At 41.3% G+C, this 13,466-nt stretch overlaps 1 protein-coding gene across 2 annotated transcripts in view; it reads right to left on the bottom strand.

The window, feature by feature from the left end:
- Positions 1–9,784, bottom strand: part of USP32 (ubiquitin specific peptidase 32) — a 119,997-nt gene extending 110,213 nt beyond the window's left edge. For both annotated transcript variants that reach the window (XM_079796980.1, XM_079796981.1), the window contains exon 1: positions 9,609–9,784. In XM_079796980.1, the coding sequence (XP_079653106.1) occupies positions 9,609–9,666 (58 nt within the window). In that variant the 5' untranslated portion in view covers positions 9,667–9,784. The remainder of the gene's footprint in view (positions 1–9,608) is intronic.
- Between the last annotated feature and the right edge of the window lie 3,682 nt (positions 9,785–13,466).

The raw sequence follows: 13,466 nt of genomic DNA, 5'->3' as shown, positions 1-13,466 counted from the left end.
TATAACTATTGATTTTTTTAAAAGCAACACATCACAATCATAAAAAGACAGTAATGACTACAACCATCTGGTTCTCTTGATCACAAGCATATGCTGAACACCTATCTATGCTTTAAACAGTACAAAGTGGTTTTTAAATAAGTAATTTTTGTCCTTTCATAATCAGCTGCAAAGAGGTATTCTCAAATTAGCATATCTGACAAAGAATAACTTCTGATCTATAAAACTCCACACACTGAAAAATTTTATTTATGGATGCTTACATAAACTAAATCTCTAAACCAAATTTATTAATGGAACAACTCTTACAAACCCACCCACCTTCCCTCCACACCTGCTAACAGATTCCAAAGCCAACTTTAAAGCAGAGCCCATCATAATGACATGTTTAATACAATTAACAATTTTTTAAAAGTAAAAGATGCATTTAAACATAGATACAAAAATATGAGTTTTAAGCCTTAGGGCATGCACATATGAGCACACACACACATATCCTAAACCAAGTTTCCTCAAAAAGTTCAATCTAGTTTTTAGAAAAGATTGCTTTGATATGCAATTCACTCATTCAACAAATATATATTGGATAGCTAATATATGGCAGGTACTGTGCTAGGGATATAGCTCATGTCCCTACCCACATGGAGTTTTATAGTTTAGTGGTACAAAATCATGAAAACTGCAATGTCTTCCTCCTCCCCCAGTCTCTTAACTGATCACTGCAATGAACCTGCCCTGAGGCTTAAATTAAGACTCATATGACCAGTGATCAAGTATGCAGATTATTAAAAAGTAACTGGTAAAAACAGAGAGCCTCTTGGAAACTAGAGAAGACAGACGAATAGAGATGTAAGAATTTTGTTGTTGTTATTGTTGTAGCTGCTAATACTCACCTGAGGATATTTTTTCCATTGATTTTTAGAGAAAGTGGGAGGGGGAAGGAAGAAGGGGGGGGGAAGAGAGAGAGAGAGAGAGAGAGAGAGAGAGAGAGAGAGGGAGGGAGAGAGAGAGAGAAAGAGAGACAGAGACAGAGACAGAGAGACAGAGAGACAGAGAGACAGAGAGACAGAGACAGAGACATTGATATGAGGGAGACACATCGACCGGTTGCCTCCCGCATGCTCCACAACCACGATTAAACCTACAACCCAGGTATTGACCAGGAATCAAACCAGAGACCCTTCAGGGCTTGGGTCAATGCTCTAACCACTGAGAAACACTGGCCACGGCTAAATCCTCACCTTTTATAGTAAAAAGCCAATAAATACTACTTAAATGGGAAGAAAAGTAGTATATTATTTGGCGATAAATGTAAAGATCAAATTAATAAATTTTAAATTTAAAGTGCTAAAAGTATTGGTCAATTAGTAGAGGAATATTGGTGAAGGAGAGAGGATAACAATAGTACTATTATTTTCATAACAAGTCCCATTTAACCATTTGATTATAAATTATATATCACTGTAATAAAGATTACAACTGCCGAAACCGGTTTGGCTCAGTGGATAGAGCGTCGGCCTGCGGACTGAAAGGTCCCGGGTTCGATTCCGGTCAGGGGCATGTACCTTGGTTGCGGGCACATCCCCGGTGGGGGGTGTGCAGGAGGCAGCTGATCGATGTTTCTCTCTCATCGGTGTTTCTAGCTCTCTATCCCTCTCTCTTCCTCTCTGTAAAAAATCAATAAAATATATTAAAAAAAAAAAAAAAAGATTACAACTAAAAGACTGAGAAGAGAGGGTAAAGCATTAGCCATGGAATATAAGAAAAATAGAATCTTAGACAAAAAACAAGATATTTTACAAATTTAGTTTAAAATCACCTAGGTTATTTAGAACCAATGAGACAGTGCTCTGAATGTGTGAATTTTATTCTTAGCTTCCAAAGTAATTCTGCACAACACTTTAAACATATAAGTTTCCAACTCTAACCTCACATATGGCAGTAAGATGAAACTTGTCATCATGGATGAAAAGTACATGAAGATGCTATATAAAATTAAATCTATGCACAAGGTTATTAAATATTACATATTACCAAAAGGCATTCTCAAGTGTTCATAAGCACAATACTTAATATCATACTAGTCTCTCATGACTACTCAGGAATTTATATTATTGGGTATCAACTTTAAATTGAACTAAACAGACAAAATTGCATATTTCAGGCTCTTACATTTTTTAACTATCATTCAAAAACTTTAAAAGAAATTTTGATGCCAAAACCGGTTTGGCTCAGTGGATAGAGCGTCGGCCAGCGGACTGAAAGGTCCCAGGTTCGATTCCGATCAAGGCATGTACCTTGGTTGCGGGCACATCCCCAGTAGGGGGTGTGCAAGAGGCAGCTGATCAATGTTTCTCTCTCATCGATGTTTCTAACTCTCTATCCCTCTCTCTTCCTCTCTGTAAAAAATCAATAAAATATATTTTTTTTTTTAAAAGAAATTTTGAGATGGATACATTGCTTAGTATACTTAATCCATGTCAGCAGTCCATTTTTACCCCCAACCTTACAAACATGAATATTCTCCAATGTTCTCTACATCATTTATACATTCACCCAGCCACCCAATATTTACTGAGCACTCGAAATACATCAGGCTCTGCACTTATCCTGGCAAGGGGGATTCAGCATCATGCCTGACAACAAACATCATAATTACATATTATGAGAAAGGTTATAAATAAACTATACAGAACAGTGCAATAGTGACAGAAGACAACGTCATAGATGATGATAAAAGAAGGCCTCACTGAGGCCATCAGCACTGGGACTTCAGGTATAAAGAATGGGCCAGACATGTGAATATTTGTACATAGCCCCTCCTTGCTTGGGGGGGAAAAAAGGAGGGGCTAGAAAAAAATATGACACGATCTGATTTGGATTTTAAGGTTGCACTGGCTACTGTGTGAAAATAGGAAATCAATGCTTGGTATCTTAGCAAGAGATGATGGCAGCTGGGACTAGAGTAGTGGCAGCGAAGATGAGCAGAAGTTAACAGTTTGAAATGGATACCAAACAGGACTGGGTAACACATTCAAACTGGAGATAAAAGGATAGGTCAGATGATGAAAGAAAAGTGAGGATGTCTCTATATTTTTGGCTTTAGCAATTGAAACAGTGGTCCCATTTACTGTCATGGGACAAAGCAGGGGAGACCTACCTTGATAAAAGGGTCCTTTCAGAATGGAATCTCTCTAGACTCTCACAAATCATTAGGAAATGGCAGGAAACCATAGCAAACCTTATAAGGGGTAAGTAAGATGCTAGGACACTCTAACTTCTTTATAGAAACGAAAGAGAAGCTGGAAAACTTCCTCCTGTAAAAACCTCACTTTAGCATAGTTATGCTTTTAAAAATATATATATATATTTATTGATTTCAGAAAGGAAGAGACAGAAACATCAATGATGAGAATCACTGATCGGCTGCCTCCTGCATGCCCCCAACTGGGGATTGAGCTCACAATCCAGGCATGTGTCCTGACAGGGGAATTAAACCAGTGACCTCTTGGTTCATAGGTCAACGCTCAATCACTCAGCCATACTGGCTGAGCATGCTTTTTTTAAATTGTTATTTCTTTAGATTTTTTAGAGAGAGGAAGAGAAACAGCAATTTGTTAGTCCACTTATTTATGCATTCACTGATTGATTCTTGTGTGTGCCCTGATGGAGGATCGAACCCACAATCTTGGTGTATGGGTACAATGCTCTAACATATACTACCCTTTACCTCTTTGCACACAATATGCCACAATTGCCTAATTCTCACAGCTTCCAACTACATGGTAACATTTAGTCTAGTCCAGTGGTTGGCAAACTCATTAGTCAACAGAGCAGCAAACAGCAGCTCTCGAGCCACGGTTTGCCGACCACTGCTCTAACCAACTGAGCTACCCAGCCAGGGTTTCTTTTGCTTTTAATGCAGTCTACTACCAAGGACTCCAAGAACCATATTACAGAAAGGTTTCATAACATCAATTTTCCTGAACCTTGTTCAAAAGATAGTTATAAACTTGGGAGTTCCCTAAAAGAAGGAAAGCTTTATGTTAATTAATAATAAATACCCAATAAAGAGGGATGTAAAGGGAAGGCCTTCATCTTTTGATAGATCTTCTAATAGATGTCTCTGACTATAACAGTAAATAACAAAAAGCTAGTTTTATCAGGTTTTTATGTCAGTAATTAACTATCCGCCTCTGACCTCCAAGAGCACTTTATTATTAGATGAAAGAACTTACTGGCATGCAAAATGAGGTAGACAGTCTCAATTTAAACACAAATACCATGAAGCCCAAAAGGTAAAAGCAAAAACATTAACAAGCCCTGAAGAGAGAAGCCATTCTTCCAGGATACAGTATGAAAGCACTGTCAGTTCCATCTTAGTCTTCTCAGTACTACTATCTAACCACCAACTCTTTATCTTCTATACAGTAGGTCGTCGGGTTATGACCGAGATCCATTCCTATGGTGCAAGATAATGTGATTTTCGCCGTAAGTCGGAACCCACCTACGTCACTCACATGGAGCACATACACAGCAGTAATGAAGTGAAACAGTAAAAAAAATTTAAAAGAAAGATAACAATTTCTGACCTTTACTTGTGATAAATAAATAATAAAAAACATAAAGCACATATGTATATACTTTTTTTTTTATAAATAAAGGGGAGATAGCGACGTAACCACGAAACGACATACGTCGAGTCCAACATAACCCGAGGACTGCCTGTATATATAAAAGACCAGCGACTGAATGGCGGAACGATCAGTCGCTATAACATACACTGACCACCAGGGGGCAGATGCTCAATGCAGGAGCTGCCCCCTGGTGGTCAGTGTGCTCCCACAGTGGGAACAGCCACTCAGAGGGCGGGTCCACAGCCACTTGGCTGACTGGGATGAGCGGCACTCCCACAAAGGGCCGATCCCCGCAGGCCATGCCCCTCACCAGTGCACAAATCCGTGCACCGGGCCTCTAGTTCATAAATAAAAGCCTGCCACCCCTGCAGCTGTTGAACATTCAGGTTTCTAATTTAAACTCTCCGCATTAATCTCTAGTGCTCTAAAACCAGATTTTCTATAGTCACAGCAAATTACTACCCTAATTTTTTCTGTGACCTATTATAGAATCAAGTGCCAAAAAACTTCCCTTTCTCCTGAGAAAACACTTAGCTACTGGTTGGTCACCACATTCCCAACTCTTTCTGTAAGGTAACCCTAAATGCTTTCACTGTGAAGTCTTACTAACCAAGCACAAGGACAAACAAGAAACAAGAAAAAAAATAAAAGCTGTCCAATTTAGTAAATGGGGAGGCCATTCATCATCAAAGTGACAACACCTCATTCTGCTCATCCCCCTAAATTCATGGTTCATTGGTATATTTATCTTCTCTTTATCACTGACACTCATTATGTAGTGTCAAACTGGAAATTATGAAGAACAGCACCTTTGTAACTATTTAAGTGACTACATATAAGCAGACTAATTCAAAACTGACCTATTTCTCTCCTTTATATATAACAACAGCTGGCTAGGTATACTTGCAAAGGCTTAATCAAAACTTAAAATTCCATAACACATGGACACAAATAATAGTGTGGTGAAGGCCTGGGAGGGGTAGATACAGGGTGGAGAGGTCAATGGAGAAAAGAAAACAAACAATGGGGACATCTGTAATACTTCCAACAATAAAGATAATTTAAAAAAAAAAAAAACACTTACAATTCCATACTAATGCTAGAAAGTTCACTGGTAAATTTAATAAATTCAGATGAAGGCAAGTAAGTGCTTAATGAGAGAGAATAGAACACCCCAGAAGGGACCAACTGTGAATTCAACTTTCATTCATACAATGATGTATTACACTAAACCAGCTAACATCACATCATAAATGGTATAATACTAGTGAAATTTTAATATTAATACTATGAAATTTGGGGAATAAAATATTGGTTGGGGAGTCAATGTTTTAGAGTATATTAGGATTGATGGATAAGCAAAATGAAAAGTACCAGAATCTTCAACTATTACATGCTTAATTATTCCACTAGCAAACACAACCTTTAAGTCACTAGGAAAGTAAATTATTTAACACAGTTATTGAGCACATACAGTGTTAGGACACTTCCAGGCCACCAAATACACCCACACACACTCTGCATTCCACTAGCATTTTCTTCCACTGTACCATCGCACTTAATATACTAAATGTTAATCATTTATAAATTATATAAATATACATATATTCTATTATTTTTAATATTATGTGCATTACCAAACACATACAAAACGGAAATTTAAATAGAAGTTCTAAAATTTTATTCCCACCTCTTCCCATGGATAGTCTTGCATACACTTTGAGGTATATATACTTCAGTGAAAGAGGGTCTTGGTAATCTTTGTTCCTTCAGTGCCTAAGTCATAGGCAGGGCTCAGTAAAAATTTGAAGAATTAATCAGCAAAGGTAAACTCAAAAACATGAATCCACAACATAATTTTTTGACATGTTATATAGTTCATTCACCCAGCTACTTAATCCAATCAAAGTGCCAAATTCTACTTAATGAAAAGGATTAGAATACATTTTATCCACTGTATTTTATTTCCACAATTTAAAAACTAAAAATAATTTTAATTCAGCAATTCTTGGGGGAAAATAAACCCTTATAATTCTGTTTCCAGAATGATGAAAGGAGAGAGGAATGGGAAAAAGAAGAATTGGAGAAGATTTTAAAGTTTCTTGGAGTTCTGAAATGCTCTGAAACTGTAATTCATTTTTCAATTTTTTAATACTATATTCCAAGCATTTCAAATAATATTTAGGAATACACAAACCACACATTTACGTGCAAACTTAAAAGTGAAAAAATAAAGAACATAGCTGCTAAAATTCTCAGGACCCACTAACTGCAGTATACTTTACGAAATACATCCAATCTAAAACAAGTCAAGTCTTCAAGGGAAGGCTTGTGTTCTATCCAAGATATTCAAGAAAAACAGATACAAGTCAAAAATAAAAGCCACCACTAATACATCTCCCTTTTAAAAAAAAAAAAAAAGTTAAGGTATACTTTCAGGAATTATTACTATTTATATAACTGACATACAGTGTAGCCAAATTAGTAGGCAAAACCAATTTTCCTAAATTCAAGAGGTTCTGAAATGTAAACAAATAAGAAGTCACTAGACTGCCCTTTCACTCTGGTCCAATAAGTGTTATCTGCTATTAGCATAACACTCCATTTCCAGGGCCCCTTTCTCCAAGATAAACTGCCTGCAAGTCCAGTTTGCATGAGGCAAAATATACTTAACTATTATTTTAATACTACCTAATTATAGTTAGCATTATTTTAGTGCTCAATAATTTTAAGTAAAGCCAAGGGGATAGGTATTTCAGTAATTTATCAAGCTTACTTTTTACTTATACAATGACTCATATAACACACGTTGTGTTTGTCCAATCCACCTTTTTCATCTCCCTCCAGTCATCTTATACAATATAAACAAGCAGGTGAGATTAATGGATGGAGGTTTTAGTACCAATTTAGATTACTCAAGTACCCCAAAAAAGTTCTCAAACCATTTTTAGCTCTATCAAAAGCTTTATAATTCTTTTTATAACCTTACTAAAAAAATTCTATATTAAAGTCTGACATTTACTAGAGTAAACAATATCATGTTCAAAAGAATTACCTACTTTAAAAAATAGCTCCTGTTTACATTTAGAAATGTTATTTTATCAACTTGCTTCTCTCTTTTGCTTTAATTTTCTCCTGTTGCAAAACTGATAAAATATAAATCCACTCAAATAGTTAAATAAGATTTGAACAAGTATTTTACTACTTCTTCAAATATGTTTTAAAATTCAACAGGTATACACTTCCTAACAAATCTAACAAAGACCTTCACTCAAATCAGTTTAAAATGCACCAACTATTAATTTAGTTTATATGCAAAGGTACAACCTTAGTTCGATATGAGAGTAATCAGGCTAGAGATGGATAAAAGTTTAATTTTAGAATTCCTAAATGCCAACTACATCACCTTCCAACTTAAGAAACTAAACACTTCTGAACCCTGACGCTGTAAATCAGTTTGACTGATGTCCTCTTTCACGCCATGTAAGCCATTGCCTAATTGAGGCCAGACCTGTCAGGCTCAACAGCATCCCGGAAATGACTAGCCTACTAGAGCTGGAACCACATCAAGAATTTGGAATATTTCTCATATTGAGGCGAGGAAAAAAGTTCAAGCGAGATTGTCCATACAACCATCATTATACTGTTGCGCAGGAAAAGACATAAAAAGCATAGTTTTGTAATTCTGGTCGGTCCACAATACCTCTAAACTGTCATTATTTTCAGGTGATGATCCACTGAACTTATCCCTTTTTCTTCCTACATATGAACAAGAGTTCACTACTAAATTCTCGTTTTGAATGCCTTTAAATCAAATGTCTCTTAGGTATTAAAACTGTCACCTGGAGCATGGCTGGTTATTTGAGTCGGAAACCAGTTAAAAATAATGTTTAGCATCTAACCTGCTTAATGTTTGTCACCTCTTACCAAGAAAATCCATTAAGTGTCACAAATAAATAGAAGCACACACACACGCGCACACACACACTCAAATCCCGGTCACGAAAAAATTGAGTCACCTTCCAGCCATAAACTGTGCAACAGACACTTCAGTTAGCGTGCGCTTTCGTGACCGTGGACGGACCGCGGCACCCGAGTCCGTGGGAGGGGGTTGGGGCTGCTAACAACACACTGTGCAGCAGAGGCGGCCGATGGGCAGCAGGCTGGAGCCGGCAGCAAGGCCGGTCTCTACAGGGAGCTACAACACACGATCAGAAGGCTGGGCTTCCGAATGCCATTTTATGGGGAGCGGGGGTGAGCACGGGGGATCAAGTGCAAATAAAAGGCTCTGGCCAGCATCTGAGGAGATGAAACCTAAGACTCGGTCTTGTGGCTACACCAGCTGTCCAGTCTCATCTCACCTCAAACACAACTTAATTTCAGGTCGTTCCTAGCAAAGTCAGCCGCCCAAAGGGTGTGGATGGTGACAGCCCCCGAGAGACTGGCCCAGGCCCTCGGCAAAGGCAGAGACTCCACAAATGGAAGGGGCTCCTGCCGGCAAAGGGGAGAGGGCTATGCGGCCGCCTCCTCCCTCCCTTCCAGTCAAGGCGGTTAGGTACGAGGTGAGGAGGTTGTTGGAAATTTTTATGAAGGAGGGACAGGAGAAAATGGCAGTAAGAGACGAGGGGGTTGAGAGGGCTGGTGCCACCCAAGAAAGGGGGCAGTGGAGGACTTCCCTGGACCCATCCAGGGTAACAACGGCACCCGAGAGCACGGGGCACTGCCCTGCAGGCGCCAGACACCTACCCCTCCCTCCGGGAAAGCTTCGCCCCCTTCCACACCGTCCCAATTCCCCAACACTGCTCCCACCCGACCCTCCTCCCCCATAACGTTCCCCATCGCGGGCCTCCGGACCCTTCCGCCTCAGGCGACCCACACCCTCAGCCTCCCCCCGCCGGGCCCGGTCACCCACCCTCTGGGCAGCCCGCCGCCGGCCTCCCCGGCAGCTCGTCCAGACCCCTCCCCCCTCACCTCTCCTCAGCGCCTCCTCGTAGCTGAGGAATCCGATCCGTGACTCCTTGGCGCCCATGCTCCCTTCATCCCCTCGGCCGGGGGTCGGAGCCTGGTCTCGCCCCCACCCCCGCTCCCGCCTTCTCCTCGGCGTCCCGGGGTGACGGTGTCGGCGTCCCCCGGACCCCTCCTCCCCTGACACTAACAAGTGCGGCTTCTACCCCGGCAGCTCCTCCCGGCCGCCGCCGCCGCCGCCTCCATGCCGAATCACGTGACCCGCTCCCACCCCGCCCCTTCCCCTCCCTCCTACTCCGCCCTTCTCGTCTCTCCTCCCCTCCCTTCCCTTCCCTCCTCACGCCCACTTCCCTCCCCCCAACCCCCTCCCGCCAGCCCCACCAAGGCCGGGGTTAGTTCCGGGTAATGGCCGCCCAGGACCACACACTCCTCCCCGCCCCACGCTAACCGCTCGCCGGGGCGTGGGGGGCGGGGCCGGGCCCCTCGCGCAACGCGTCATTCCCACCTTCCAGCCAATCGGAAGTCGGGAGGCGGGGACCTCCGCTGGCCCGGGGGTGGTGACTTCCGGGGCGCTAGCGGCCGTCCCTCCCGCCCACACGTCCTGGCGCTGGACAGGCGGGGCCTGGGCGGGGGACGGTTGGTCTGGCCTGGCCCCAGACCCGTGTTGGAAAAGACGTGGAATCTTAGGGAACCGGGGTCCGCGGGTGGCGATTCCTGAGAGGAAGGAGCGAGCAGGCGAGGAACTCCTCCCGTCAGAACAGTCTTCGCTGCCAGGGAGTTGTGAAAGCGAGGAGACACACTTCCTGTGGCGAAAGGATCCTTGCTCCTCGCGGGGGCAGCCCTGAGGAAAGGGAACCTTGGGACCCAGTTTACAGGACCTTCCTTTTCCGCGTTCCCCCAGCCCCACCGCCCCCTGAGCCCGCCTCTGGTTCCGGAGTCCTTGGAAACTGCTCTGCAGAGGGCTCAGCTTGCTTCTCTCCCAGAGTTGCTCCCCACCAGACGTGAGGCTTACCACACCCAGTAGAGTTCCTAGTCTTAGGTTTAAAATTATTTATTTATTTATTTATTTTTATATATTTTATTGATTTTTTACAGAGAGGAAGGGAGAGGGATAGAGAGTTAGAAACACCGATGAGAGAGAAACATCCATCAGCTGCCTCCTTGCACACCCCCCCTGGGGATGTGCTCGCCACCAAAGTACATGCCCTTGACCGGAATCGAACCTGGGACCCTTGAGTCCGCAGGCCGACGCTCTATCCACTGAGCCAAACCGGTTAGGGCTAAAATTATTTATTTTTTAATTGTAACATATAAAGGGTGGGGCAGAGTAGTTTTGCAGTTGTATTGGATACAGAGTTTATTCTTGTGTTATTTTCTATACAAGTCATTATAAACCTACTTTTGTCCCACCTGTACCTAACAATTACTATTTTAACCATGTTTAAGTACCTCATGAGTGGACTCATAGTGTATGTCTTCTTTTGTGGCTATAGCCTACTTCTTCCGTGGCTAGCTTATTTCACTTTAAAATAACGTCCTTAAGGTTCCTCCGTGTTTGTACCATATGTCATAATTTCCCAGATTTGCCATATGATCCAGAAATTACACTTGATTATATACCCAAAAGAATTGAACGCAGGGAGACATATTTATACACCCATGTTTGTAGGCCATTATTCACAATAGCCAAAAGGTAGAAGCAACCCAAGTGTCCACAGACAGAGAAATAAAATGTGGCCTATGCATGCAATGGAATACTATTCCGTTCCTGGCTTTTGAACTCTTAATTCAGTTTGCTTCCGTCTGTCTTCATCCTGAAAGTCATAATATAAAGCTTCTGGATAAGGAACAACTTTGAAAAATAACTATTTGGATTAGATTAGACTCAAGGTGCCCAGATAGGTCATTCAAAGCCAGCAAAAGTTTTTTCATTCCTTAAGCCAACGGATTATACTATGCCCTGCTAGAGAAAGGTGAAACTCTGTTTCTCTACCTACCTTTCCTGGTAGACCAGATCAGCAGCATGGTAGATTAGTCACAGGCTGCCCTTTCCAGTTCACTTTAAGACCTCGGGTTAATTTCATTAGTAAAAGGCCACGAATAAGGGGGTTGGGAATGTACTTCAAAGCCTTTCATTTCCAGGTCATTCGTTTGGTGTAGACAGAAGTCTCCAGACAAAACAACTCAGTCATCTTCAGCCTGCGGTTAGATTATAGTAATTAATGGGAAGTGGCCCTGGCTGGTTCTGCTCAGTGGATAGAGTGTCAGCCTGCGGACAGAAAGGTCCTGGGTTTGCTTCCAGTCAGGGCACATGCCTAGGTTGCAGGCTCAATCCCCAGTAGGGGGCGTGCAGGAGGCAGCTGATCAATGATTCTCCCTCATCATTGATGTTTGTATCTCTCCCTCTTCCTCTCTGAAATCAATTTTAAAATATTTTTTAAAATTAATGGGAAGTTGGAGAAAAGACCCTCAAGAGTTCGAGTGCCACATCCCTAGGCATAATGACTGTCCTAAATAATCAGGACCTAAAGGGGGCCTTGCTGTACATAGGGTAGAGCTGGGGTACAAAGGACTGCTCTTCCCACTTGATTTACAGAGGAATTGGAAGCAAATTGTTTTATCTCTTTGTAGTTCTTGCCCCACATGAAAGGTGGGACTAGAGTTGAAGTTAATCTATCTCACGAAATAGTAAATGATTACAAAATACTCAGGAGAGAATAGATGAGACATTTTATAGTGAAAATTCAAAGCAGTATTAACCCACAGAAACGTAAAAATTTTCCTCCTTGGTTTCAGGCTTGGTTTCCCCTAGGACCATAAAATGTTTCACCCCATCACAGAGTTTACCATGGATTAAACACTTTTCAAAATTGTGGGTTGAGATAGAAAACTAAGAAATACTATTTCTCCTTTGTCTGAGTTAAAGTAAGCCTATTATTGAAGGCAGTGAAGCAGATAGTTATATCTGATGGAAATTTTAAATGGTAAGCTGGGATTAAAACCTGTCTTGGTTTATATTACACAGTATCAGGCAAGTCAAATGTTAAACATCCCTCTATAACTTAAAATTGAAACAGTACTTAAATTTGATGATGTAGAAAATCTTTAATTTGTCATGCTGAAAGGACTTCTAGTAATCCTTTAGTTTGTTTGGTTTTATTATATTTCACTTAACCCACTTAAGAGTTGGCCAGCCACCTGACTTTAAGCATTAGGTTGTACTTGGGGAATCATTGCTTTAACTATAATTACATGCCTGTGAAAGAGTTGCCTGTACAAAGATTTAAAGCATGAGAGATTGGTATGTAATTTCTACTTCCAGTTGGGCAATTTGAATGACAGTTTCTCAGTTTGTACTCCCAGAGAAATGGCAAAGGAATAAGACAGAGTTCTTTTACTACTTGTCAAAGAAGCTTAGGCCATAGACAAAGCGGTCAATATAACAACAAAGAAGGGGTGGAACAGCACCTAATTTGTGTATAACTTTTTAAAATATATTTTTTTTATTGATTTCAGAGAGGAAGGGAGAAGGGGAGAGAGAAACATCAATGATGAGAGAAAATCATTGATCAGATGTATCCTATGCACCCCTCACTGGGGATTAAGCCTGCAACCTGCAATGGGGGCATGTGCCCTGACTGGGAATCAAACTGGGACCTCCTGGTTCCTGGGTTGATGCTCAACCACTGAGCCACACTGGCCCACTGGCCTGGCTAATTTATGTACAACTTGATTGCCACAAAGTGAGGCCAACGGTGTATGAAGTGTGACTACATGATAAGAGAATTTATTTCCCAGCATTACGAACTTGTTACCTTATAGTGACATAATATGAAAATATGATCACTTATATTTTTATTTACT

The sequence above is a fragment of the Cnephaeus nilssonii genome (genome assembly GCF_951640355.1).
Source record: "Cnephaeus nilssonii genome assembly, chromosome: 19".
Lineage (NCBI taxonomy): Eukaryota > Metazoa > Chordata > Mammalia > Chiroptera > Vespertilionidae > Cnephaeus > Cnephaeus nilssonii.
Note: the sequence above shows the minus strand (reverse complement) of the source record. Positions and strands in the feature narration are given on the sequence as shown.